Source organism: Tinamus guttatus, unplaced genomic scaffold, assembly GCF_059628265.1.
Source record: "Tinamus guttatus ecotype Peru unplaced genomic scaffold, ASM5962826v1 Tinamus_guttatus_pri_ptg000226l, whole genome shotgun sequence".
Lineage (NCBI taxonomy): Eukaryota > Metazoa > Chordata > Aves > Tinamiformes > Tinamidae > Tinamus > Tinamus guttatus.
The window spans coordinates 4033963-4061057 of record NW_028288760.1 but is presented as its reverse complement, the minus strand read 5'-3'; the positions used below and the strand labels follow the sequence as shown (position 1 = coordinate 4061057).

Genomic DNA, 27095 nt, shown 5'->3' with positions numbered 1-27095 from the left:
CACTGCCCTCCTGTAATCACTTAGATCAGATTCAAAGACGAGGTCAGAGCCTCTGGTTCAACAAGGAATAATGTCTGCATCACGAAGCTGACAATCATTTCTGCAGGAGCCGGTGACAGAAAAGAGCTTAATGAACATTTTATTTACAGAGGATTCTGCTTTAGCTCTCTCTCCAGTCGAGCAGAAAACAGCACTTCCAGAGCTAGCATCAACACTTACCTGGGATCTCTGGAGCACTGACTGGCAGATGTGCATCATCGCTTGGCACTTACCATAGGAGCAAGTTGGGCCTCCGTACGGCCTCGAGCAGTCGCAGCGGAAGGATGCCCAGAGGTCCACACAGAGCCCTCCATGAGAGCAAGGCTGCGAGAGGCACCACTCTGTCCTGTCACACCCCAGAGCCAGCGGGGCCGACTGGCCCACAGGGAGATGCTGCGGGAGCAAAGCTTCCCGATCCGCCCGCAGGTCCTGCAGGCAGCCGACAAAGCCCTGCCGGCTCCGTGTGTTGCTGGCCATGGGATCGGGAGCGCCTCCGACGTACACGTTCTGGAAGGCATGTGGGCTCCAAGCAGTGCTGTTCCCGACGGGAGCGCTCTGCAGGCAGACACCTGCGTCACAAGAGTCATGCCAGAGCTTTAGCTGCACAGTGCTCTGCAGAAGAACTTCAACTTTGTGCCAGTGGCCATCATCAACTCGCAGCCCTTCCAGGACCAACAGGGACTCAACATCCTCCCTCTTCAGGCCTGCATGCAGAACGCCATCAAAGAGCTCCAGGAACAAGTACTCAGCTTCATGGCCTCGGTAAAAAAGGATGACGCTGGACAAGGTGGTTCGGAACCGGAGGGACACGCTGGCCAGCTGATCCCCTGCTACGTCCCTCCTGCTCTCATTGTTCATGGGCAGCTCAATGAGGAGATACCCTCTGGAAGCAAAGGAAAACGTTGTTGGTGTGGAGCATGTGGCATCATAGAAACCAGGCTGGCACTGGCACAGGTGGCCATGGCTCTCAGCTAGGTAGGTTGGGATGCACAAGGCCTCATTTTGACAGTCATGCGTCTGGCACCCAGTGAGCTTCACAGAGCAGTTCTTCCCTCCCCATATAATGCCATCCTGGCTAGGGGCACAGTGGCAGGTATAGTCAGCAATGCCATCCTCACAGACAGCTCCATTCTTGCAGGGACCCTCCTCACACTCATTGATGTTAACAGCACATTCCACACCTGCGAAGAGATTTAGAAATGGGATCTCACTGCAGGGGACTGTGGCTCCCTTCCCCAGAGCAAGCCTGCGAGGCAGACCGCCCTCCCCAGCACTGCCAGCTCCCTAAGCCATTGGCTTCACAAAACCACCAAAAGCCCAACAGCTGCCAGCAAGAAGCCCATCTCTCACCACCGAACGGCCTACCACTAATGTAGGGGAAAGAAAAAGCCACTTCTGTGCTGTCCTTCCAGCTGCTGCAGAGAGGGTGCTATTTACAGAGCTTTGGCCAGTCCACCTGCAGCACTTGAGAGCCTCTGCTGTCCTCTCTGCGAGGATCCCGAACACCGCAGGATATCCGCACGCAGGGAGAGCAAGCAGAGATATCGAAGAAATAAAGCAGCACAGACAAGGGTTTTGTCTTTCACGTCTTCATACATTCAGTACATTTAAACTCAGATTAAGACTGTAGATGTGACTGGAGCACGTTTTGGCACCAATGTTGCAGATGGCCTCAAACTGGATCACCAGCTGCACAAATTATTGGAAAGCCTCTACTAGGGAATCCAAACTCGGTAGCTGGGAGAACAACCCAAAACAACCCTCCATTGTCCAACACCAAGCTCGGTTCATTAGCAAACACCAGCACCACATATGTTCCATGGGCACTTTGCCACATTCACACTAAGCTGATTTCAGTTCTGTCCAGTCCGGTAGAAGTGAACTGGGTATAAATTATTGCACTACAGTTGGTCTGGGTCCTTGGGGCATTTTTACCCAACTGAACTCAAGTAAGTTACAAGACATTACACTCCAATCTGGTTAATGAAAATCTGCCGTCATTTTCCTGAGTATTTCCAGACTGACAGAAGAAAGAGCCCTTCTGAACCAGTTCACTGTTTATCTAGCCCATAACACTGGTTTTCACTAATCTTCAGAGACAGTTGCACAGATAAGCCAAGCATGGATTATCCCAGTCTAATAGCATTACATAGAGAACCTAGCTAGCAAGCACAAGCGGGACAGCAGAAAGAAAGAGAAGGAATCCTCACACAAAGGAGGGGAATCAAAACACAAAAGACATTTGTAAAGAAAGGCCACTAAACAGAATGAGCATGTCAAAGAGATTAGAGAGTTGCCTGAGGGAAAGAGTTGAGGGGAGATGCTACATTATGAGCCCCGGAGCTGGACTTGATGAAGTGTGATAAGAAACTTAGCCAAGATGGGAGGCTTCTTGAATGCGTGTGCTGAAGAGGGGACCCCCTCAGGTGGCAGCAAATCGCAGAGCCCGGCCAGCGCAGCCCACTGCCTCCACGAGCTGTTTCACTGTGCAGAGCAAGAGCTGAGCTGCTGTCACCAGGGCCTCCTCTGCAGATAGGAGGGGCCCAACACCAGCTACCAGACCCAAAATATCCTCTGTGTCGGTACAGGGACATACTGTGCATGCAGTGAAGCACTGAGGGAGAAATGGGGCCTGTAGATAGTATCTCAGATCCCTCCGGGAGGTAGCTACAGCTCCACAGGCTTTAACCAGAACAGAAGTGCGTAGTATCTTGGAAAAGTACTGAATTCAGCCAGTAACCTCTTCCTGGAAGATCTTTGCCAGTGTTGCTAGAAGGACCTCGGCACCACCCTTTTCCAGTGACCATGCAGGGCCTGCTCAGCATGCAGCCCTGGGCTCTGATCTCACCTGCTGTGACAACAGGTAGTAAAGAAAGAAGCAAGGCTAGAATCCCAGTCTGGGAGAAGAGGGGAGGACTTCAACAGGAATTAGGAAATTGCAGGTTTTCTGAGTTACCAGTGGATTGGAGGGCTCTCAACACTGTCAGAGTCACGCTGGAGTCACACATGATGGAGGCTGTTGAACGGCTTTGGGAATATAGTTAGGGTCATTATAGTCCCAAATCCCTTAGATGCTGCCCACTGGAGATCGGAGCCTGCGCGAGGAAGCACACAGACCACCCGCTGCCTGCTCACCGTGCACAGCTGCTGCTACTGGCAGGGCAACGAGGAGCAGATCCCAGAGGTTCAGATAACAGAAGCGGCCACGCAGTGAATTTCTGACTCTCTGCGAACACCGAGCAGTGCTGGGGAGGCAGGTGCCATCTGGTCGGGAGGAGAGCGCCCCATTTCCCACCGCACATTCCCGCCTGGGCGGCAGCCCCTCCAGCCAGCGGGCTCCGAGCGCAGGGCAGCAGCACCAACACCTGCTCCGCCGCTTCCCGGCCTCGCAGCTGGCACCGGCGGGGTGCGCGCTCCTTACCAGGTGGCAAATTAGTCCCTATGGTGAGTGCACAACCCCAAGCTGGTGGCTAATTAAACACCAAGCTTTCCCCTGGGACACAGCTGGTTTGATTTCTAGATTACTTGTTTCAAAAGGGTGAAAAGAATAAGCTGACACTTCAGCTCTCTACACACTGCTGTCTCACCTCCCGGCTCACAGAGAGGAAAGGGAGGTGCTCGGCAGGAGAAAGGAAGGGGGACAGCTCTTCCTACAGGAACACAAGCATCATCTTCATCACTGTCATTGCTTCTGCCAGCAAGCAGCCAGCCTGCACAGGGCTAAGGCAGGAGAAGGAAAAGCCTCTAAAACAATGTCTAATGTATTTTTACCCTCGCAGAAGCCAGGACAACATCAGAGTGGAGTTTGGAGCACTTTTGAAAACACACCAATAGCAGAGGAGACGGTGCCAGAGCTCTAAAAATTTGGTTGACACCCAATTTTCCTGGAAGCCAGTGTCACCTCCGGCTCACCCGTCACCCAGCGCAACACCGCTCACTAACTCCTTATATACCCCGTGCTGATCACACCACCCCCTCCATCCGCCAGCTCTGCTGCCTTCACCTGCTCCATTGTCACCAGGGATTTCTGTCATTTTCATTTGAAAATCTCCGGTTTTCAAATTCTTCAGTTACACCAAAATAAGACAGAGGAAAGAAATTTCTGTTGCATATTGCTCCCTAGATGCTAATTTCAGCTTAGCAGCAGGGTCTGTAACTTTGGGTTTTGACAGAAAATGACAGAGTATAAATGACAAAGGGAAATGAAGGAACTTTTCCCCACTCCAGAATAACAAGATTTTTGCTTTAGGCCATTACTGTAGGAAGAAGTGCAGATCATTTCTTGGATTGTTCCCATTATTCCAATCTTCCCCAAAACATGGACAGTTGTGTCTTTGCAAACCCACTGGAAAGCAGGTATTAAAGACATCTAAAGTACTTCGTTTCTCTATGAGAAGCTTAGGCATTCCTTCTCAGAAATTAAAAAAAGGAGGAGACTCCATATTACCTGAGAAGTTACTCTGCAAGTGTTCTCTGTCCCCACTATATCTTTTAGCTCAAATCTTTATTAATATTTGGACTATCAATATTAAGAGCTATGTGGTCAATCTAATTTCCCACATCATTAGGTGACTTTAAAACATTTAATGAGTTTCTTCTTGTTGTTAAAAGCAGTGGAGGTTGTTATCTGCAAACCAGACAAGTGCTACTTACAATGCTGCTATCTACACACAATTATTGTCAAATACTCCAGTTAATTTGGCAGTGTTCAAGCTAACAGTCCTCAAACCACAAGAGTTGGGTTAGAAACAGACACTCAAGACCTGGCTAAGCTTGAATAGCCTCCAGTATTGGAGCATTACCAGGGTGAAGCCTCTAGCCTTTCCATACGCACCTATTCCCAGAAGTATTTCTAAAGCATTATCAATGTGATAAGAACAGTCTTTTTTCATAGATGCAAGTGTTATTAAAATTCATATACTCTGCCATCCTCTGAAAGTAATTATTTGCTGCTATTAATGAGCAAAGATTCATTATGCATACTACAGGAATCATATAATTCACCAGGTATGTACGTCAAACAAACAAACAAAAGAAGAAAACAACACAAAGGAGATTGTAATTTAGCCCAGCAGAAGAGCTTGGAGTACCAGGTAGTCCCTGGGCCCTTGCCATCAACTCCCGGGGCCGGGAGGGCAGCGGGGCGCCGGGCCCGGCTCCCCTCTCCCCAAGCCCCGCATTCCTGGCAGCCTTCCCTGCTGCATCCTAATGAGGTTCCTATTGTTAGGGCCAAGGCAAGGAGGGGAGGGGGCAGGGGGAGAGCGAGAAAGACACAGAGAATTAGCAGCAACAAACGGACCGACACAATTATATTTGCACCATTCCTGCCATTTCCATGGCAACACCCGCTCTGACCTCTCTCCCACCGCGCGCTCAGGGAGACGGGGACGGAGGGGGAGAGGCGCTGGCGGAGGGTTTGTCCTCCCAGCAAAAGCAAAAGCTACTTCACAGCAAAGGAGTTCTAAATCACCAAAGGAAAAGGGGAAAATGCCAAAACATTCTATAAAAAGCTAAACTAGTGCTTTGCAGAACTAACCCCAGATATCGGCGTGTTTCCAAAGTGCACCTGAGCACAAGGTAAGGACATACGCCCCGGAGAAACCCCCAAACCGGATCCTGCTTTCCCAAGCAGCGCAGAACTGTAGCAAAGATGCATTTGGGACACGCTGACAGCCCAGGGCTCACCTTGCAGCAACAAGGAAATTCCTGGGCCCTAAGGTTTCCAAAACAAAACTTCAGGTCTCCTCAAAATAAAAACATTCTTCCTTTCTACTGAATTCTTGCTCTTCTCCTCATGCCTCCAGCTACCACTAATCACTCCCTGCCCTGTGCAGGCACGCAAACAGCCAGGACACATTGCAATTACCGTATAGATCTCGTTACCTGCTAGCAGAAAAATTCCATTCAGGATCACGCCAATCAGCACAGATTTCATGGCCGACTCCTTGTGGACATTGGTGACAGTAACAGAAAAAAATGGGGGAGAATGGTGGGGGGGAACAGCCAAATGGCTGGACTGAAAGAGCGGAATGTGCGTGAGCGCTCCCTGATGCCAGGCAGGCAAAAAGGGATTGGAGATGAAACTAGCCAATATGAGAGACCTGCGCTGCAGCGAGATCTAATCCACCCTGCTCTAAAGCTGCCCAGCTGGCTCCTGTCAGTGCTGACACGAGGAATGCGTGTTCGCAGCGTAGCCCACCCCGCGCACAGCAAAGCCCTGCCGCAGCCGCAGCATTAGCTCCACTGGAAAGTCAAGGGGCAATCTCCTGCCCTTGCCACCTCCCGGGCCACGCTGCCAGCTTCCAGAATAGAGCCTACAGGCAGCAGGGCCAAAAACGGATTTCTGTTTTTCTGTGAATCGGGTTTTGGAAGAAAACACTCTCCAGGCTGCGATAGCATCAGTGTCAGGTCCAAGCAAACAAGAACTCCTACAAGGCAGCGTCGAGAATCTGCATTAGCAGTATCACTTTAAGATATTAAAAGAAAGCATTCCAGCAACTCTTGTAGCTAGTTAACTTTCTTCGCTTCACTCGATCCAAACATACCAGACAATTTCAAAGATATTTTAAGTGAGAGGGATATGATGAGCATTCATTTAGCCTCAAAACTTCTCAGAATTCCTAATCATTTGTAAAAACTTATTGGATGAGCAGGAGATAAAGAATACAAGATATCTCAGAGGGTCCTTAGCAGCAAAATGTCAGAAAATGGAGAACAAAGTTTGGATAGAAGTGTCCAAATTTCATACATGTTTCTTAGATAGAAATTAGCAACTGAAGTCACCTCTTGGTAAGACGCCCTCAGAGCACAGCAGTGGCCAGACCTGTGCACAGGAGATACTGCTCTGCCTTGGTATTTGCCTGGCCAGATTCTGAAGCGGACACGAAGCTGCGCTTCACCAATTTTCATTAGTAAAGAAGTCAATTTTAAATTATCAGAATTGCTGACCATTAAATGATCTGATTAACTACAGGGCTATGAAGGGAGCTCTCATATATGCCTTTCTTAAGACAAAATCTATTAAACTCTTCTAACGGCTTACACATTTTTGCTGAGGATCTGCGAACCAAGCCTTGTTGCTGCTATCTACAGCACACACGCAGAAGTCCTTCACCTCACAGAAGGAAGGGGGGTCTCATGAAGTATTTTCTACCTCCCCTTCAGCTGTATTTACTACAAGGGATTTTGTCCAAGGGCTAACAGTCCTCTAATCTTGTTACTATGTTAACTATTTAGCTACCATTTCTCTGGAGGCCCCATCTCTAAAACAAACCTGAAATTTGGAAACACCTGCACAAAACAAATGAACAAATAAATAATTCTATCCAATGATGGTCAGAAGGAAGAACTATCTCCCCCTTATTTCACAGGAATTTATGTTTAGCCCATGACCAAGAAATTCAAGCCTACATGAGTTTGGCCAGCAGGAAAGAACTAGCCAAACTGCACATTAATAATTACATTCTTCTAGGCTAAGAGTCCCTTGCCATTCCAACTGAAGTCTTTTTTTTTTTTTTTTCACTTCCTAGCCTAAACCATTGCCTCAAACAAACATGATGGGCAGAACCATTCCTATGAATAAATAATGCATTCTGTTCTTATTTATTTTTTTAAAGACTAGCTTCTCCTTAATAAGCTTTTTCTATGAACCACAGCAGCTGGCATTTCCAAGACCACCCAAGATTCATCCCCCTTCCCTGTTCGTGTCGCAGCCCCACGATGCTCCGCACCCCCTACACCCTCGCCGGGCACAGCTCGAGCCCAGGCCGGCGCACGGCACAGCTTTTCCAGGGCCTCCTACAACCTCTCTCAGGAATGAGGCACCACATTATTCCGGGGACAACTGCATTTCAGGGGAAGTCCCATCTCATCTCCCTGCAACGCTGAGGCAGGACTGAAGTAGTTAATTTGCAAGGAAAGATTTTCTCCTGACCTGACCTACTGTTATCCCAACACTCCCCGGATTCCTCAGATGAAGGAAGAAGCAGTGCGAGCCTCCTGCCGCCCCAAGAAAGCATTCTTCAGAGTAGCAAGTTCACTTTAATCAGCGGAGGCAGCTTAAGTCTAAGTTCATGGCAGAGCTAAGTTGCCACAGAAATGTGTTTGGAACAGAAACATCATGGGAAGCTTCACAAACTTGCTCTGTGATCCTAATATGAAGTAATAAGCTGTTTACCCAGCATGACTATACTGGGATTAATTGACAAAGGAGAGGAGATTAATTGCTATTATTTCCCTGTCAGCTTCACTCCTCCACATGCCCTCACTGATCTCGGGGACGGCTCCCAGCCTTTTGCCGCGTTAACGTGTCAGAACCACCTCGCTGAGACAAAGTCCTTTACCAAAAGCAACATCCAGAAGAGCAACCTGCCTCTAATCCCCTTCAAGTACTAATGAACCCCAAATGAAGGCAAGGAATGAACTCCAGCTCTCCTTTCCCCACCATCCTGTGCTGAATGTCAGCTTTTCTGCCCAGGAGCAAACTAAGACTCAGAGGGGACTCAACAGCCCTGCAGTTTGGTAAAGGGAAGCGAGAGCTGCGCTCCACGAGGGATGCTGGCACACTGGAAAGGGAAAGCAAAATGGGCACAGGAGGGAGTGGGAATTTCGACAAGTAGGATAAGCTTCAAACCATCTCATCTGGACATCTCCCCTCTGGAGCACAGCGCTCAGTACAGTGCCAATGCAGAGCTTAGAGAAAAGCCAGTGCTAAAAGCCTCACCCACAAAAACAAGTCTTTCTTGACCTAGCCTAAATGAGGTAGTGAGCAAACAGGATTTACCACGAACCCCTCGAGGAATTCATCTGAGTGCTGGAATGTGCTAGCCAGGAGCTGGGCTGAGATTCTGGGAGTGACAGGACCTCTGTCCTGGGTCTTCCCAGGAAAGGGCTGCAGGTTTACGGCTGCACAGCTCCATCAGTACAGCCACAGAAGGCACATGAAAAACTTTCCCTTCAATCCAGCCCTAGAATGGTCTAAGGAAAGCCACTGCCTCCTCTTCCAAGAAGTTAAAGGACAAAGCTTTCTCCTGGCTTTAAGTTTTTCTTTCTCCCACGAGATGGCAGCAACACTGCGGAAAGGCCACACCTGCTTCAAAACTACACCGGTATGAGATTGTGTTGGGGAGCACCTTTCTTATAAACTACTTTTTGGTATCAAATTAACAGAAACGAAGAGTATGCACACAGTTAAAAGACACAGAAGGCAGAGTACAAACACTTTAAACTGAGATGAGGTTTAGCATCAGTCAAGCATGGAAACAAGAAAATCTGTCCCAGGAACCGCAGCTCCAACGAAGGGCGCTCACAAACCAGTACCAAAGTAATCTCTGCCAGGCAGAGAGAAGCTGCACACCGTGGTGCAGGGGTTATTTGTTAGAAGACATTCCTCTCGGTTTTTATGCTGAGCTAATGAACATGGCAATAATGTAAAATAAATAATTATATCTTTGTGAACTAGCATTAGGCATGTATAATAAAAAATGAGGGAAAAAAGAAAAATTTGCTCTGCTAGCTAGGACCTACCTATTGGAATAGCTAGTTATCTTCTGACACAGGAAGATACCTGTGACACTTTATCTTCTCTCCACTTACACTGGGGAATACTCAGGAAGTACCAGCCACGTCCACCTTTAGCACGAACGGCTGCGCCCCCTCCAGCAGAGCCGGTGGGCGAGCCTCACCGTGTCACTGCTTCCCGGCTAGGAAACCCAAACCTGTGGCAAGCCTCACCATGTCACTGCTTCCCGGCTAGGAAACCCAAACCTGTGGCAAGCCTCATCGTGTCACTGCTTCCCGGCTAGGAAACCCAAACCTGTGGCAAGCCTCACCGTGTCACTGCTTCCCGGCTAGGAAACCCAAACCTGTCAGGGTCAGGCAGGGCATTCTGGAAGAATCCAGACTCCCCAGTCCACTGTAAACAGAGGCGGCTTCATCTGCTCACATCACAGGGACCTTTTGACCTCTTACCGTACCACATTACTGCCTTCAGCCAAAAATCCCTGGCTCTTATCATCCAGGGGTGTTAGGGAACAGAGATGTTTTACAGATGTCTTATGTATTGGTAATCCAATCTGCTATACTCAGTAAACTGGTGACAGCCAGAATTTTAAGCACACCTTTTTCTGCGTGTATCTGTTTTTATTTGAAGCCTAATTTTGTTCACCTTCATAACACGTTCTCCCAATGAACTTTCACTCCAGGATACAGGTTGCCTACCTAGGCTGGTCTTGGGCTCTTCAACATGTGTGTCACAACCTACTTCGGAGCCTATCATGTACTTCAGCAAAACCACCCAGCTCTCCCAAGCCACCTGAGTCCTGAACAGACCTGAGCAGCACCTGAGCTCCACACAGTTCAGCTCAGTTCTGTTCAGCTGCCCATGGCAGCCAGTGCTGGAATCCAGTCGTGCAGCTGAGCAATAAGCCAGGCCCTCAGCATCAGTTACCAGGACTGACCTCACCCAAGCCACCCCCTTTCAGCAACGTTACCTGAATATCCAGGTGGGCAGTGGCAAAGGAAGCCATTAATAAGGTCCACACAGTGCCCTCCATTCTGACACGGCTGGGATTCACATTCATCAATGTTAGTAGAGCAGGTGTCCCCTTTTAACGTGAAAACACAAATAGCCATCTTGAGGGCATACATGCATCAGAGAGGAGGGAATTTGAATAACAATTACATTTGTAGTTTGTTGTTCTTATCTGTCATTTAAGCATGCAAAAGAATTACTTGAACTTCATCCAGACACTCTAATATATAGATACTTTGACTGAAAAGAATAAGGCAAAATGAAATAATTAAAAGCCAAATGATTTGCCAATGTCATGAAAGTAAGTAGTGGCAGGATCAGAACCTTTTAGCCATTCCAACTGTACAACAATGGACCAAATTCTCACTTCTCTCAGAAAGGAATGAAGTATTAACTCCTGCTTCCAGGGAGCCTCTCCCAGCTGTTAAATCAATGCTTGTATAAATATTTGACAAATGAGAGGAAAGGCAATATTTCGGTGGAACATCCACAGAGCTTCTAACTCCAAGAGCAAGATATCAAGATCCCCCTCTCCTCCTACCCACTCTGATTATACAGCTGCTGTCATAAGAGCAGTCTCACCAAGGGAACACGTAGGACAGTTATCTGGGACTCCAGGGCATTAGTTGCCTCTGATGAGGCGTGTTTCAGTTATCTTGTAGGAATGAATTCTGCCACATGCATGACAGACTGACAAAGAGAATCCACCCTGGCATTTTCATAGCCATAGGGTATTCAGAGCACTTGGAAATGGCAGAGCCTATTGCCTCAGCTAGTGAAAGGGGGTGTTAAGGGAGGCTTGCTGGCAGAGAACGACACTCAGACAGCTGCCTGCAACACACAAACACAGTACATGAACATGCGCATGCCCCTGATGCCTCAGGCTGTGCCTCCTCCAAGTACCAGTCACTAAGTATTTTTTTCTGCACAGATAATACTGCTCCATTCCAACCTCCTTGGCACTCTCCATCAGGTGCAGACAGATGGGACATTTAATGTGCAACTCACCTGCAAAGCCTGGCTGGCACCAGCAAAGGAAACCAGCTGCTTGGCTGTAGCTGAAATCACTGGGGAAGTCAGGCCGTGTTCCGTAATAGGCTTGGTTGGACCGCTCATAGCACACCCCTCCGTTGTGACAGGGACCTGCAGCACACTCGTCCACATCCTCCTCGCAGCGCTGCCCCGTGTAACCTGCCGGGGAGCAGCAGCATGAGCATCACACACAGCTTCACTGACACTAGTCACCCAAATACTGCAGCTGCCTTAAAGGTGAAATCAGAGCCAGAAACATTGTCGTTTAGCTAGTTGGAAATCCTAGAGTTCTATTTATTTCAGTATGTCAAAGGCAGGTGCTAGACAACTGATTTCCAGAAAAGCATTAGCACGTGATAGAAAAGAGCATGATGGAAAAGGCAGAGCAGAGAAGAGAGATTTTACAGATGAGAATCAGGATACATTTCCCAGCAACAAGGTGAGCTGGCTCCTGGGACAGCCTCTAAAGGGCAGCAGTGGCAGCGTTACTGCTTGGAATAAAGAAAATCACACTGGACCATGCAGCATGATCACTGACTCTTCATTCTTCAGTGGGGTGATTCAGCATGTGCTTCCCACCGCAGTGTGCTCAGACAACAGCAGAGCAAAACAGTTCTCTAACCTACCTGGCCAGCAGACACAGCTGTAGTTCTTGATCCCCTCCACACACGTGGCACTGTTCAGGCAGGGTTCAGAGGCACACTCCAGAATATCCACCTCACAGTGGTCCCCTTCGAAGCCTGTGTCACTGCAGTCACAACGGTAGCTGAGGGGCAGCAAAGCAGAGCAATGAAGAAGCTCTTAATTTGTTGAGGAGAGAGCAAATAGAGCTGTCAGTCCTCGTATCCACTTGTGGGACAGAGGGAAAGACGGTTCCATGTGCTCCAAGAGGGCATGCTAGTGGCAGGGCAGATCAGTCCCAGCAGAGCCTCTGAACTCACCCTTTACCTGTTAAAAGGTAAATTCAGACAGATAGGTATGTTCTCAGCCTAGGCAGGCAGTTGCTTTTGCTGATAACGCTCCACCTTGTACCTAATATGCCAGCTGGAAGCAATACAAGCAATCTTCCTACTCTCCTTTGAGCATCCGAAGAGTTCTGCTAGTGGGAGGGGTCTACTGCCATAAATCCCTCTCTGAATTATTGCCAGTGGGACCACAGGGATGTAGAATATATTAAATCCAATCCACCCTGCGGATTTTTACCCTAATTTTGACAGGTTACAGTAAGCACAAGTTTAGATCATTCCTAATATCTAACTGCCAAAACACCACTGATCTCTCACCTGTTAATAAGGTCGTGACAGGTCCCGTTGTGCTCGCAGGGCTGGCTCGCACATTCGTCGATGTCCTCCTCGCACTGCACTCCTCGGTAACCTGCTGCACAGGCGCAGCTGTAGAACCCAACATGATCACTGCACAAGGCCCCATTCTGGCAAGGCTCTGACTCACATTCATCTATTTCAGCATCACAGTTTACACCTTGATTACAAAAGAAAGAAACATGTGGGTTATGAATCCAACAAAGTGTAACTGTGCTGCCTGGAATGCTGAGCTGGAATCACAAAAGCCATGTTACCAACTTAACCGGCTGACACAGCCATAAGGGTACAAGAAATTAATGGATGATATACAATGTTTACAAAGTAGGGACAAAATTATTTTAGGTAGACTTTTAAATTTTAATTTTATAACAGAAGTAAATAGTTCATTTTATTTATGAAGCTTCAGTTTCTTTCGTTCAGGTTTGCTGAAGCAGCCAAAGTATCATCAGCACTTTGCAGATGAATCAGATCCAGTGTTCTACATCACAAGCAGCTGCATTTTGGCTATGCAAAATGATCTCAACCTTCTCCAAAATATTGTTTCATTTGTTTAAATAGTATTTGTAACTTGGCTTTGAGATCCCTAGGAAAAAAACATTAAATTGGTACAAAATGCTAATTACTGTGATACTACATATTAGTAAGCATTATATTATGAAATGTTATTAAAGGTTAGGCACTAGCTCCAACATTACTCGCCAACAGAAAGTCATGCATTTTGCTCCAAAGTCACAACTTTCTCTGACAGAACAAGAACTCCTATGCAACTACCCTCCTATACTCCATCTCTTTGGGTTGCCCATGGCCTGACATCACCTCCAAACATTAGTCACTGCAGTGGCACCTGCCAATCCACCTAATCCCCCCTTCCTGGCAAAGGCTCACCACGTAGTGGACGTGGCCATCCTAATCCTGGAGGAATGCGGGCCCCCTAATCTGCTGGTTCAAACTCGTCAATGCTCACACAAAACTTCCTTCACCCAAATTCCAGCTGCAAGCCCAGGAAACAACCTGCCCTTGCTAACTGCTGGTGCTAGAACCGCACAGATCAGGGTGAAGTCCTAGATCACAAAGCAAAGCCTTATATTTGACATCAAAATAACTTGGAATATGGCAAGCTCCTCCAGTTGCCTAGGCCATTTTATCCCCTCTTTGGCAGGGTATTTCCACAATCCTGAACTGATTATTTAGCAGAAAGAGAGAAAAAAGCACTGATCTGTATAGGCACCATTATGTTTGATAATCAAAATCAGTAGTTATTTTAAGGTCTATGAAGAAAGTCTGTGGTTTTCTTCCTCACCTCTGTTCTTTTTTTTTTTTTTTTTTTATCAGAGGGGGAATGATTCAGCATCAGTGACTGCATTCCTGATGTTGTAACTTCTCTTCATTCCACTGCTAATCAGCAGCATTCCTTCACAGCAACCTAACTCTTGCAACACTTCAGTTTGTGACAAGGAGGGAGGCTGAGAAAGTTCATGTGCTAAGTGGTACCAGGCAGAGCGGAGCGCAGCACAACGGCATTCCACTCCGATAAGAGGCAGGGAGAACCTCCTGCTGCCTCCCTCGCAGATAACTCCGAGGCACCGTTAGCACTCGCACACAGGAGCCAGATCCTTGCATCACATGCAAAACCAAAATACTCTGGACCTGGAGGTGTTAAAAAGAAATCCCCAACTAAAGTTACCTTGTTCCAAAAAGACTACTTTGAGAAACCCTGCAGGACAGGATAAAGGACTACAAGCTAGATAGAGATTTGTCATACTGGTAAACAAACACCATCTTTCTGATGATAAATCTCTTTTCTTGTACATCTCCCTTAATTTCAGCCTGAAGACTAATCACATCTACATTATATTCAGTCTCACCCAGTTCCCACTTACACTCTTGGATCTGTTTTTCTCAACATGGAAATCAAAGCTCATCTAGTGCCTGAAAGTCACAAGAGCAAGCACTATGTCATTACTGACACGGTACTGCACACTTCAGAAATTGGAGTTATGCAGCAGACATTTAAGTCTCAGGGCCTTAATGTAACAGCTTCTCAGGCCAGACACTAACACCTTCAGTAGACAAGTGAGCAGCAGGCGCCCTGTGGAGCTGTGTGAACAGTGAGATGTAACCCAACCACCCGGCTAGTACATGAGCGTGAAAGGTACCTGTGTAGCCGGGGACGCACTGGCACAAATAGTGATCCATCTCATTCAGGCAGGTGCCATTGTTTTTACAGGGCCGGGACGCGCACTCGTTGATGTCTATTTCACAGTTGTATCCTTGGAACCCCGGCACACAGAAACAGCTATACTCATTCACCCTGTCTCGGCAGATGGCTCCGTTCTGGCACGGGCTGGACGCGCACTCATCAATGTTGTCTCTGCAGAGGGCCCCGCTGAAGCCAGGCTGGCAGATGCAGGAATAGTCGCCAGGACCCTCGACACAGGTCCCGTTATTTAGGCAGGGGTGGCTAGAGCATACAGAGCTTTCTGTTTGGCAGCCTTCTCCATTCAGTCCTGTTTGACATTTACAGGTGTATCCATTTACACTATCTACACATTCAAAACGAGGATCTTTACAAGGGTTGCTCTCACACTCATTAACATCAACGTTACAATCAGTACCTGTGAAGCCAGGCCTACAGACGCACTCATATTCCAGGCGTCCCAGAGTCCCGTGGCAAACCATGTATGCAGGGCATTCGTGGCTAACGCACGCGTCGTACAGGAGCTCACAGTTTACTCCTGTGTACGCGACCGGCCATGTGGGGCAGGCGCACTGGTAACCCCCTTCCAAATCCATACAGCTGCCACCATTTTCACACGGCGAGGAGGAACAGCTACCAGCGTTCTCGGAGCATGAAGCACCTGTTGAGAAAAGAGACTTTATGTTAGTCCGAGTTAGTAGCCCCAAAGCTGTTCTGCCAAGCACTAGGCATGTTTCAGAGGTCACCCACATAAATTCCACACCAATGGCTGCTCTAGCCACTACCTAGAAGGATACCAGAGAATCTGTCTTGTGAAAGGACATGGGGAACCCCCATTTCTTTTCCATTAGATTTATTTTGTGAAACAATCTGACTATTCAAGGGGAGTAGCCTAGGGAACAGGAGATATTTGCCTTTATATTAGAAGGATGTATACTCTGGATTCAGCGACAAAGTTACACACTTTCAAAAGAAGTAAAATAAAAATAGTAAATGGTAAAAGTGATTGTTTGCTTGCTTTGAAATGTGGCAAGCTCCTGAATGCTTCCCACAGTGGAGGTTCGGGTTTGGAGGGGTGATAAGCTAAGATGATGTTTTACAAATGCAAAGCACTTTGAAGAAAAGGCAATGGAATGTCTCCCCAAAAAGGCAGCAGACATTACCCTTCCAACCCACTGCAATTTTCTGATATTAGATTTTTTTGCTCTGCTGTTTACCATTGCAGGATACATAAGACAGAAGCCACAGAACTGCAGACCAACTCATGCATAAGTGCTAGGAAACACGTAAACTTGTAGATAACTACAGACAGATAACTGCAAACATTTACACAGCAGATGCTTTGGAAACACCTATGGAAAATGCAAATAAACAAACCACCCAGCCACAAAGGAGAGATAAAGCTCAAGAAAGAGCAAATAGTATCTGGGAAATAGCTACTATTCCTGAGGAGATGATCCTGACCCAGCCTGACACTGCACATCCAGGGTTCATAGCATTTAACTCTCCCTTTAGATGCCACTGCGTCGTCGTCCCTCTGCCCTGGCGCTGCCTTCCACCCGCACCCATGGGCCCGGCGCATGGCTTCACTGCCGGAGGGGAGCGGGCAGCTCGTGGGCACCCCGCTCGCTGCCCCGCGCCGTGCTCCTGGCCAGGGCTGTGCCAGGCCACACGCCCCAGCATCACGTCACAGCCGCCCTTCCCCATTCCCTCATTCATGCCATCATTATCTCGGGCCATCTTTGGGCATGTTTGCCTTGCTCCGGTGCAGCTTCTACACACCCACTAGTTAATCTGTGTCACTGGTTTTCTGTCAACTCACTGCCCATCAGCTCCTCAGCCTCTTTGTAGGGGAAGGTGGAGGCATCCGGCTAGAGGGCCTGAAAGGGGTTTATAGGGGACTTTGGTTTACAAAAGGCTGCCCCTGCCCTGACCTCCCCCTAATGCCTCCCACCAAAGACTGCAGTGTTTCAAAGTCTCCTTTTAAGGGGCAGTGTTGATGGGGAGCAAGGGTGTTCAGGGATTTACAGACCTTTCTCTTTCCAGCATCATCTCCATTGCTCTCCCCTCCCTCACGTGATGCTGGGGCGAGCTGCTGTGCATTGCACTGTCCAGCGATCGCATTATTCTGCCATCAACCCTTTTATTCTCACATTCCCAGTCAGGCAGAAAACAAGGATGACGGAATCTGCCTGGAATCTCTTTAGCAATTAGCGTGGGGAGCCCAGGAAACTACTCCGCAAAAGAGCTTTAGGAGGCAGGAGATAGGAGCCTTTGTGCACTTAATGAGTAACCAGGCACTGCCTGCGCTTTGGGAGACCAGGAGCAGAACCTGTGACAAAAAAAAGAGACCAAGTGCACTGCATATGCAACATGACTGCTCCGATGTGCAGCAAACCCCATCCCCAAAGAAACAGCCTCAACAGCCACAGAGCATTGCTAGTGTGGACAGCTTAGAGTCATCTCAAAGGCTACATGCAGAGTTTTCTGTTCCTAAGACGACAGTCTAAATGCTACTCAGAAATGGTGATAAGCATCAGCTATGAAAGCATGTCATTGAAACTACACTATTTTATGAAAATGGCAAAGATAGGTCAAAGAAGTCACTGAATGACAAAATCTGTTTATCAATTCTGACAAAGGAAATTGCTGTTGGATTAACAATACTATCCTGGATTTTTCCTCTCTGATTCACATGAGGAATACTAATCTGTGACATTCAATAAGTGAAAAAGGGTGTAAAAAAAAAAAAAAAAAAATTCACTCATACAGGCCTGCAACCCTACTCTGAAATGAAACTGGAGAGCATTACAGCTTCTTTGAAGAACATGTTCCAGGCATTTAGGGGTGGATTAGGGGGAACTTCAAAGGCTAATAGAGCCACATATAAAGCATTCACTGGGCTCTGGCAGGGCAAGTCTGGTTTTACACTTTAAAGGTAGCTGACAAAGGATTTCCCTAAAAGATGGGGTTTATGACCTTTTGTATCACTTTAAGGCAAACAGAGAGCTATGACGAGCTCCACTACCAGGTTCTGTTTTAATAATCGACTTTAATAGATATCTATTACTCAAACATTAGAAAAGCTACAGTAGAATTTATTGGAGAATCTTTGAGGGTTTTATGCAAACATTTTGGCCTCTTGCATGGGATTATAGAGAGGAAAAGGTAGCCCTTAGCACAGTCTTTCTTCCACAGTGTCTTTGCTTACTAGTGGAAATAAATAGTTGTAGTTAAAAATCTCTTCACTTTTGTTTCTCAGAAGCAAATCTTTTGTTGCTAGGGATATTGTGATTTCATTAGTTCAAGAATTCTTACAGAACCTTCCAGATCAGTTTCTAATATTTAACATTTAGATGCCTATTATCCAGAAAAAAAATACATAATAATATTCCCCTTCATCCTTTCAGAAGTTATAATGAAATGCAGTGTACCCGATAATCTGCTTGACTGTTCTGAATATACATGTGCTCAACAGAAAATGCTGCACTTGTCAGACACAAGCCCCACACAGTATTTTCTACTACCTACAGTAACTTCCAGGCAAACTAGAGAACACACAGGAGATTTATGCTTTTATTAAATAAACTTATCTAAGAGCAGCTGCAGCAGCCAGTTTTCTACCCACACAAAAACGAATCAGAACCAAATGAGGGATCTGGCAATTGAGATCCGCAGTTCCACCTCCCTGCTGAGCACCGTCCCGCAGCAGGAAGCCCAGACAGGACACGGCTGCACCGTGTGCGAGGAGAGCTGTGGGGAGTGGGAAGGACAGGGCGGGAGGGGGTTTGCAGAGAACTGCAGCAAGATTTCTGTCTTTTCCTTTAGAACACAACCAAAACCCCCAGCCTTGGTTATTCCCCACTATCTCACACGTGTCCTGAAGTCTCAATGGTTTGAAATGCGCAAACAGTTTAATCTCCATTTAAGCAAACAGTAATTTCCCCCCAACGTGATTTGCAATGAAATAACTTCCTTCACACGTTCCCCTCTCTATTCTGATAGTCTGTTAGCACTGCAGGCACGAGAAGGTTTTATCAGAGGCTGCCACAGGGAGTTGCTAAGACCGTACAGGTGACAAGGCAGGTAGGCCAGTTTATTACTTCCCTGCTTGGGAGATGGGATTACTCGTATTTTTTGCTTTTCCTTTTTCAAGAGGTTGTTTTTTAAAAGCCTTGGGAAACAGTGACAGATGATGGGTACCCTCAAGGTGAGAACATAGCTGGCCTCACAGGAGAGGCTCAGTATAACATCTTCATCAACTCAAGGAACATTTTCATGCTGTCACTCTCAACCTGGCAGACAGATGCCTACAACCAACAGGTAGGAGGGGAATGAGATGAAGAGTGAGGCTGCCAGAAGATTCTTCCCAGACCCGGCAAAAAATTAATGTGAGCTTAAAAACGTTACTTCAACTTTGTGTATCAATTTGTCCAACGTATAGATACAAGTATACACTGTCACACAGAGCTTGTAAAGTATTTAAGGCTTTGAATGTTTTAATCTCCCATTAGATGTACAACAGAACTTAAAAGTTAGATATATGCCACTCTATGGAGTGATATGATTTCTGCACAGAGTCCAGCAAACATGATATGTCCATCAAAAGGAGAGAAGGTCACAGAAAAGGGGGTATTTTGTTTGCTTCTGAATTCAGACAGACAATATCAATGTGACAAGTAACAAGTTCTGAGCTCTGAAAAACTGCCCCATTCCATGCTTAGCACTTCTATTTATATTTAACAAATTTCACCACACAAGACCTGGGCATATTCCACTCTTCTTTTAATCATATATTTTCAAAAAGACTGCTTGATGTTTATAGCATCTATCCATATTCCTAAATTTATGACCTATACTGCAGGCAGTAAATACTTTTTGGGCATGAGCTGACCCTGTTGAGTTCCTTGGCTTCCATTTTTCTACCTTGCTTTCTGTGATCTTCATCTTCCATGAAAGGCACTGCACACTTGTGGAGAAAAGGTCCCTTCAATTATATCTCACCTGGCCTGCTCGCTACAAGAGCTGGAAAAAAGTCCAGCGACACCCGGGAGGTGAGAGGAGCCTCCCCAGCAGCAGCCCCCAGGTGCCCTACAACTGCAGTCAGGCTGGAGGAACCTTTGCTCAAGCTCCCAACCTGATGCGGTTCCTGCTCAGGTTGTGGCCCTGCTGATGATGGAGAAGGTCCCTGAGGCCAGGGCACAAAGGGGACCCCTCCACCCCAAGCGTCAGAGTAATGCGGCTAGCAACAAAATGCCAAATAAAGGCACCAAAAGAGTTCTGTTTCCATGGCAACAGGAAGGCATGTGCTTATATTAGTAAATCCCTGCTGACCTCTGCTGATCTGTCCCTATCGTGGCCAGTGTAAAGGATTAACAGAAGGGTACACACCACGGCCTGTTCCCAGGAGCCACACATGGGCAAGGAGGGCAGGGCAGGCCTGCAAAGGGCTTTCACACTCCTCATCCTCTCCCTCCTGCCCTTGCTGACTCTGGAAAGGCAGCGTGTGTGCTTTGCAATGCAACGGCAGAAGGAAATCAAGGCCTTATGTAGCAAAGTCCCTCAGGGGGCTTCTCTAGGAGCGCCAGGGCCTTCACAGGGAACTCTTTATGCATCCTCAGGCCTTACAAGCCCATGTCCCTCGATACAGATTAAGAAATCCAGCAGCACTGTCATCTTCAATACAAACTATAGTCCCCTGCTCTTAGTTATTCTAGCATCAGAAAACAAGGCTCCAGAGCAATTTAAGACTGCTGACGAGCTCATGAAACACTGGTAACTGGCGTTGGATTTTACCCAGCTAGAGCATTCTATATCCTATACTCACTGTCCAGGGTAACAGTTATGGTCATCTTTCCATATGAGCGTTTAACAGTTTTCTACTCAACATAAGCAAATAGGATGTGGGCATGGAAACTTCCCAAAATCTCAATGTTTGGTCCAAACTACTGAGCCCATGGTCTGCAGCAGATCATCAACAGCACCCGCAATCAGGAGGGGCTCTGCTGAGGTAAAGTCACCCCCTCCTCGCAGCCTCCCGCACGCCAAGGCACTTCCCATCAGCTTTTGTTTCTCACGAGCAGCTGATGGCACCATTAAGACAAAGTGCACAAGTACATTCAACCGCGCTCCAGAGCCTGCTGCCTAGTGAGCTTCTCAGCTTGGACAACTTCTTATCAGAGGCTTACAGGCCACTTGGCAAACAGGTGGGATATCAGGAGCAAGATTTGAGGGAAAAATTACAATGAATGATGGCAATTCTTTCTCTCCATTTCTCCATGACAACTATCCAAACTTTTGCACTTTTGTGCAAGTAACATATAAGGGAGAAGTGATACTTCAGTGAAATGGAAAACTCAGATGCCAACTACTGAATCTAAACACTACCGTTATCATCAGAGGCTGTCAGCTTCTCAGATCTGACAAGCTGGGCAAAGACATGGCACTATGACCAAAAAAAATAAAAAAAATCTCAAAATAATACCAGAGCAGTGTACCTCCGAGTCGGTACTGAACACACCGTCCAGCAATATGCTAGGGACTCCAGCAACACCTTCAGCATCTTTCAGGAGAGCCCTTTAAAAAGGGCCAGGGACATCAATAGCATTAATTAGAAATACCACTGCAGAGAATTAAACTTTCTCTTAACACAGAAAAAATAGCCAGCTTGCACTTTTTTCATTATCTGTTCATTGTTTTGATACACATTTGAAGATGTAACCCCTGTTATCTTGCTTTTAGGACCTGGAGAAAGAAACACGAGCTATAAAGCCATTTTTTATGTTAGTATTGCATACACTGCCACAGTAACGCTTTGATCCTCCTTCTTATGACAGCCCAGTATTTCCCCTTAATAAACACTCCTCCAAGGCGACCTTCACGGTTTACACATTCTCTGATCTCTCAGCCATTTCCACAGATCAAACGCAGAAACAGGGGGTTTCCTGTGTATTCAGTTAACCGTACTGATTCATAAGCTTTAATTTCTAATTCTTATTTAAATATACTGACAATCAACAAAGACAATGGTGAGACAGTTGAAAAGACTGCGGTTCTTTGTCTCCATGCTTTGAAAGGAGTGTTCCATCTAAATTGCGTGTCAGAGCTAATCTCCCAAGCTTGCATTAGAGCAGACACAAACTGCCAGAATCCGGGTCCCTCTTCACGCGTTCCGTGCACGGTGACGTCCCCAGCATTGTGCAAGGCACGGCATGCGAATTGCAGTGCTCATGGCTGGCTGGACGTGCGGGAGCCGAAACGAGCAGATACTTCTGTTCTCCAGAACACACTTCAGGAAGCAACAAACAAAACACACCGAGCTGAGAGCTCTCCTGCCCATTGCACGGACAGCAGTATAACTGGAGTCATAGGCAGGCTATGTACTATTATCACACCAGAGTTTATCTTAAATAAGTGAAGCTACTGTCAATCAGGCTGCAGGACTGCCCCACAGTTAGACCAGTGAGAGGCCATCTGGATAATCAGAAATTTCCCAGCAAATTCTGCACAAATAACTTTGTCTCTCTGTGCTTCAACAACATTTAGGCTCAGTCAACAAGAAACATTAAAAAACTGTCTTAAAACTCAATATGGTAAGAAATGGCATTTCCTTATGGCCTTAAAAATTCTACAGGTGCTACCCAAACACTACCATTTACTAAGGTTAAACTCTGGCAGAATTCCTCCTGCAAAATAGGAGCTGGTAGAAAGTCTACAGAATTCGAGGCTGAGCCTTGCTAGCTACACCAAGATGTGTCATCCACCTGTGCTCTAAAATAAAAAGGTGTTCTCAGGAAATTATTGTTCTGGGAAAGAGCTTCAGCAAAGAGCGAGAAGCTCTCGGCACAAGGGCCAACTGCCCAAATCGGAGGCGCCCGGCAGCCCCCTCGCCGCCACCCACGGCGCGCTACGGACGCGGACACGCACGGGGCCTTCCCCCTGCACGGCACAAAGCCACGGAATTGCTTCACACTTGTATCCCGTAACCATGGCTACTAGTTTGAAAAGACAATCCTGCTGCTTCCCTGTGGCCAGAGGAATTCGAGGCACTTGGAGCCAATGCACCAGACAAAGAAGCTGTACAAGGAGGAGAAAAAATTCAGGCAAAAAGCAAAACATAGTGCGACTTTCACATTCATGGTGATCAGAGCAAAGTAAATTTAGAGAGGCTTCAGAGGGGAAGGAAAAACCTGTGGGGGAATAAAAAGAAAAGCTGAAAACTTTTCCAACTCTCGAAAAGACAAAACACCATCACTCACTGATGTGAGAATCTCCTAAAGGACACCAGTAGAGCACAGGCACTCCACATGCTCTTTATGCATGTCCCCCATGTTTTATCTTGACTTCTCATGCTGCCCAAGCTGAGTAGGAACCAAACAGGACTTTTTATATACCAGCCTGGCAATAATGAGGAGAGGATAAGGAGGCTTGTTCAATCCTGTCATACCTTCCAGTAAAAGGTTGGACATGTTCCTGACATGACCTTATAATCCGTAGATGACTAAAGCAGATGTCTAGGCCCAGCAGATCTCCAGACACCCACTCCAGAAGAAATAGAGATATCTAATTTTTAGACAGCACAAGAAATAGCACACAGGGCTGAATTTTGCAGACCAAAAGATATGTGTGAACTTTCCCAATATTAATATACTCTACTATATACTTGACTATATTGACTATAAAACAAGTTTTCAGTGTTGGAGGGAAAAAAAAAAAAAAAAAAAAAGACTTTTTGAGTCTGATAGCCTCTTTTGCTGCCTCTTCATTTCCTGCACTTCCAGGGAGGATCTGTTTTCTTCAACATTTATAAGTGAGAATATTCAATTAGTGTCCCTTCCTCCACATTTTGTACCAGCAATATCTGACAATTAAACACACTGACATATCCCACTGGAGACACCCCTCTACTGCCTAGAGACTTTCCTACACAGAACAGGATGAAAACAGACCTCTGTGTCTCTTCTGTATGGGCACAGCTGTGAAATTCAGAATGTTTCCTTGGAGAAAACAGTTACTGTAATAGCTGAGCACTTAATTACACAAAAGTACACACATTCCTATCCCTTGTGAATAAACACATATACATATGTGCATAGGAAGACAAAGAAATAGAGGGAAAGATACATCTAGAGTGAAGTATCATTTTGTCTTCCAGAAAAGTTTTCAAGCTCAAAATCAACTGTGAGAGTCACATTTTGCACCTTTACCTTTGCAACACAAGAGTAGACTGTAGTCATGATGCAAAGTCACTGCACATTAGCTGTGGAACAATCAGGCAGAGAAGACAAAAACTTACCCCAAAGTAAGAGGAAAAGTGGCAGCAGGAGAGCAGCACTGTACTCCCTGGGTGCAGTTTTCTTTAATTCCATGACAAGTCTAAGAGCGGCTGTGCTAAAAGCCTCAAGGGAGAAGCAGCAGTTGCAAGGTAGTGAAGAGCAGCTCTCCCCACATCACGGACTCTGGAGAATTTTCCCTACTGCTGGCCCTCGCTCCATGCTCTGCTGTTTGGGGACTAGCACTAACAGAGTGGACAGAGTCGCTGTCCACTTCCAAACGCTTTACTCGCGCTGCCGGAACAGAGAGAAAACGCAGCCTGGATCGCATGGATTGAACTGCGTGGGGCAAGGCACGCGGGAGCCCCCGCACGAGCACCTTGAGGAAAAGCCTGGACTGTTAAAGACACCAGATGTGAGATTCCCAGCACCTGGCAGAAAGGGCATTTTTGTTTGTTAGTCTGTTCAGTGCCTTTTTAACTCCCCTTACCGCTTCATTCAGAAGTTGAACCTTGTACTTGCGCCCTAGCTGGGGCAGGAGCTCTGAACCTCTCCAGCTCAGCGGCTGGTGGAGTCAGGGGTTCAGCTCTAGGATGCACGTTTCTGTATCACTTTTTACAAAGTCCAGGTGAGTATCACCCACGTTTTTCTGATAGAGACTGCTTTGCTCAGAAAACAAACAAAAAATCCCACTATTACACCCCAAGAGCAGAGACCTCTACGAGTCTTTGCTGCTGTCTCTCATACCATTAGTGATACAAAGCACACGATATATGAGCCCATAAGATGTACACAAACTATCTTCTTTCCACTAAGAATGAGAATTGAACAGGAGAAGAATCTGTGCACCTAAATCACATCACCAGCTTTTACGGCACATGGGTTTAGAATTTTGGAAGTGGAAAATGTGGCCAGTGGCCATTGTTTCGTGAGAGTAACTGGAAATGAGGCTCACACTCAGTTGTGACCTACTAAGTACCTGCAAATCCACATCACAATTGGATTAAATTAACCCTATTGAGAATTACGTACACTACCTCACCTTCCGCTCACCACTAAAAACAGAAGGCACGAAAGATGCCACACACATTCCTAATTTAAACATGAACTGTGCAAGGGAGAGCAAGGGAGCAGTGCAGACAGAGCGATGCCACACAGCTGTTCCAGGGTGCCATTGGTTTCCTTCCTTTGCAAACTCTCAGTAATAATTATGCCAGACTTCAAAAACAAGCAAAAACGGTAAAAATACAGTTCTCATTTTGGGAAAGATATCAACTAAAATACAGGCATTCTGCCATCTAAATAGAGATTTCCAATACCAGAAACGGCTATGAGCTGCTGTGTAGCCAAAGGTAAAGAACTCATCAACTCCAGAAGGAGCTCAAATTCATGCAGATCTTCTTTTAACCTGCAAATGCAGAATAATATGCAACAGAATTTGCAGCATATTTCCAAGCTGCAATCAGCACTCCATAAATCCTAAAATTAAAGGTAAAACTGCAACGAAATAAAAACAAAAAGCAAGACCAAGAGCACAGTGGTGCACTACAAACATCAGAGCAGCAGCTCTCTTATGGTCTTACACGACATAGCCTGTGCAGAGAGAAGTGCTGCAAACAAGGCTGGGAGATTTCCTAATTGCTTTTGCTGCTACTAGTATATTCGTCAACTGTGAAATCTTTTAATAGCAAAAGAAAAAAGGCAAAACCCCCTGAGAATCTTATCAAAGCAAGAGCAATCCTGCAGTGAGTATTTTAGAGGAACTCAGCCTCCTTGCAAAAGACATGGACACAAACGGGACACCCCAAGGGAAAGGAATATTTAGAGCATTGTCTTCTGCACTTAAGGTAAAAACAATGTAGTCACAACAACAGTGTTTTCTACTAAAATACCACAGTCCAGGAACAAACGGTTCATCTCACTACCCTGCCTTGAAATGCTCCGAAGATGATCTATCACGTGTTATCAACCTTATCTGGACCACCCTGCCCCCTCCTCCATCTTCGCTGACTTCAGTCTGTTTTCTCAAGATCAACCTCAGTATTAGTTTCTTGCCAGTCCCCACAACCATCTGGAACTCATTTCTCTCTTCAGAAGAGAGGGAAACACCATTTTGCTGTCAGGGGACTTAGCCAAGTTCTGGTATGTGCAGAGTCTTCTTGCTCAGGAATGTTTTGCCTCACCTGTGTGAATTTCTCTGCTGACAACTCCCCTGTTCCCAACTAAAGCAAAGTAGTAAGAACCCATCTCTCATTTAACATTGCAAGAAGCCACCATTCTTCCTCCACTGACCCATAACCTGCTCTGTTAACACAAGTAACACTTCATAACACTTGGGAACCTGAGTCAATGCAGGAGTTCTTCAAACACCATGCTGTCTGCCCTAACATGGAAGGGCACACATATGGAGGTTCCCAAATGTACTGGCTCCATTTCCACAGGGGCTGAGCAAACACTTATCAAGGGCAAGTCCACTGTACTGCCCTAAAACTCTAATTAAGTAAAAGCAGAAAATGAGAAGGTAGTAAAGATCCTGCTGTGCCATGAGGGAATGGATACTGCTGAAGAAAGCTGAGAGCTTTTCCTATGAGGGTGGCTACAGGAGGTGTCCTTTAGGGATGATTACTATCAAAGCTTTGCCTAGGAAGCAAAAGTATACAGTTCTTAGCCAAAAGCTTCCAGAAAGGTAGGTGAAACTCACA

At 46.5% G+C, this 27095-nt stretch overlaps 1 protein-coding gene across 4 annotated transcripts in view; it reads right to left on the bottom strand.

Moving 5' to 3' along the window:
- The window catches only part of CRB2 (crumbs cell polarity complex component 2), a 42130-nt gene that overhangs the window by 8333 nt on the left and 6702 nt on the right, over window positions 1-27095 (bottom strand). The window contains exons 2-8 of one of the 4 annotated variants that reach the window (XM_088525386.1): window positions 15540-15782; window positions 15081-15431; window positions 12886-13081; window positions 12229-12368; window positions 11579-11761; window positions 10530-10643; window positions 273-1220 (exon numbers count right to left, since the gene is read on the bottom strand). In XM_088525386.1, coding sequence (XP_088381512.1) covers window positions 273-1220; window positions 10530-10643; window positions 11579-11761; window positions 12229-12368; window positions 12886-13081; window positions 15081-15431; window positions 15540-15782 — 2175 coding nt within the window. Of the gene's footprint in view, window positions 1-272; window positions 1221-10529; window positions 10644-11578; window positions 11762-12228; window positions 12369-12885; window positions 13082-15080; window positions 15783-24416; window positions 24606-27095 lie in introns of those variants that run through there. The other 3 variants (XM_088525388.1, XM_088525385.1, XM_088525387.1) reach the window with 3 other exon arrangements.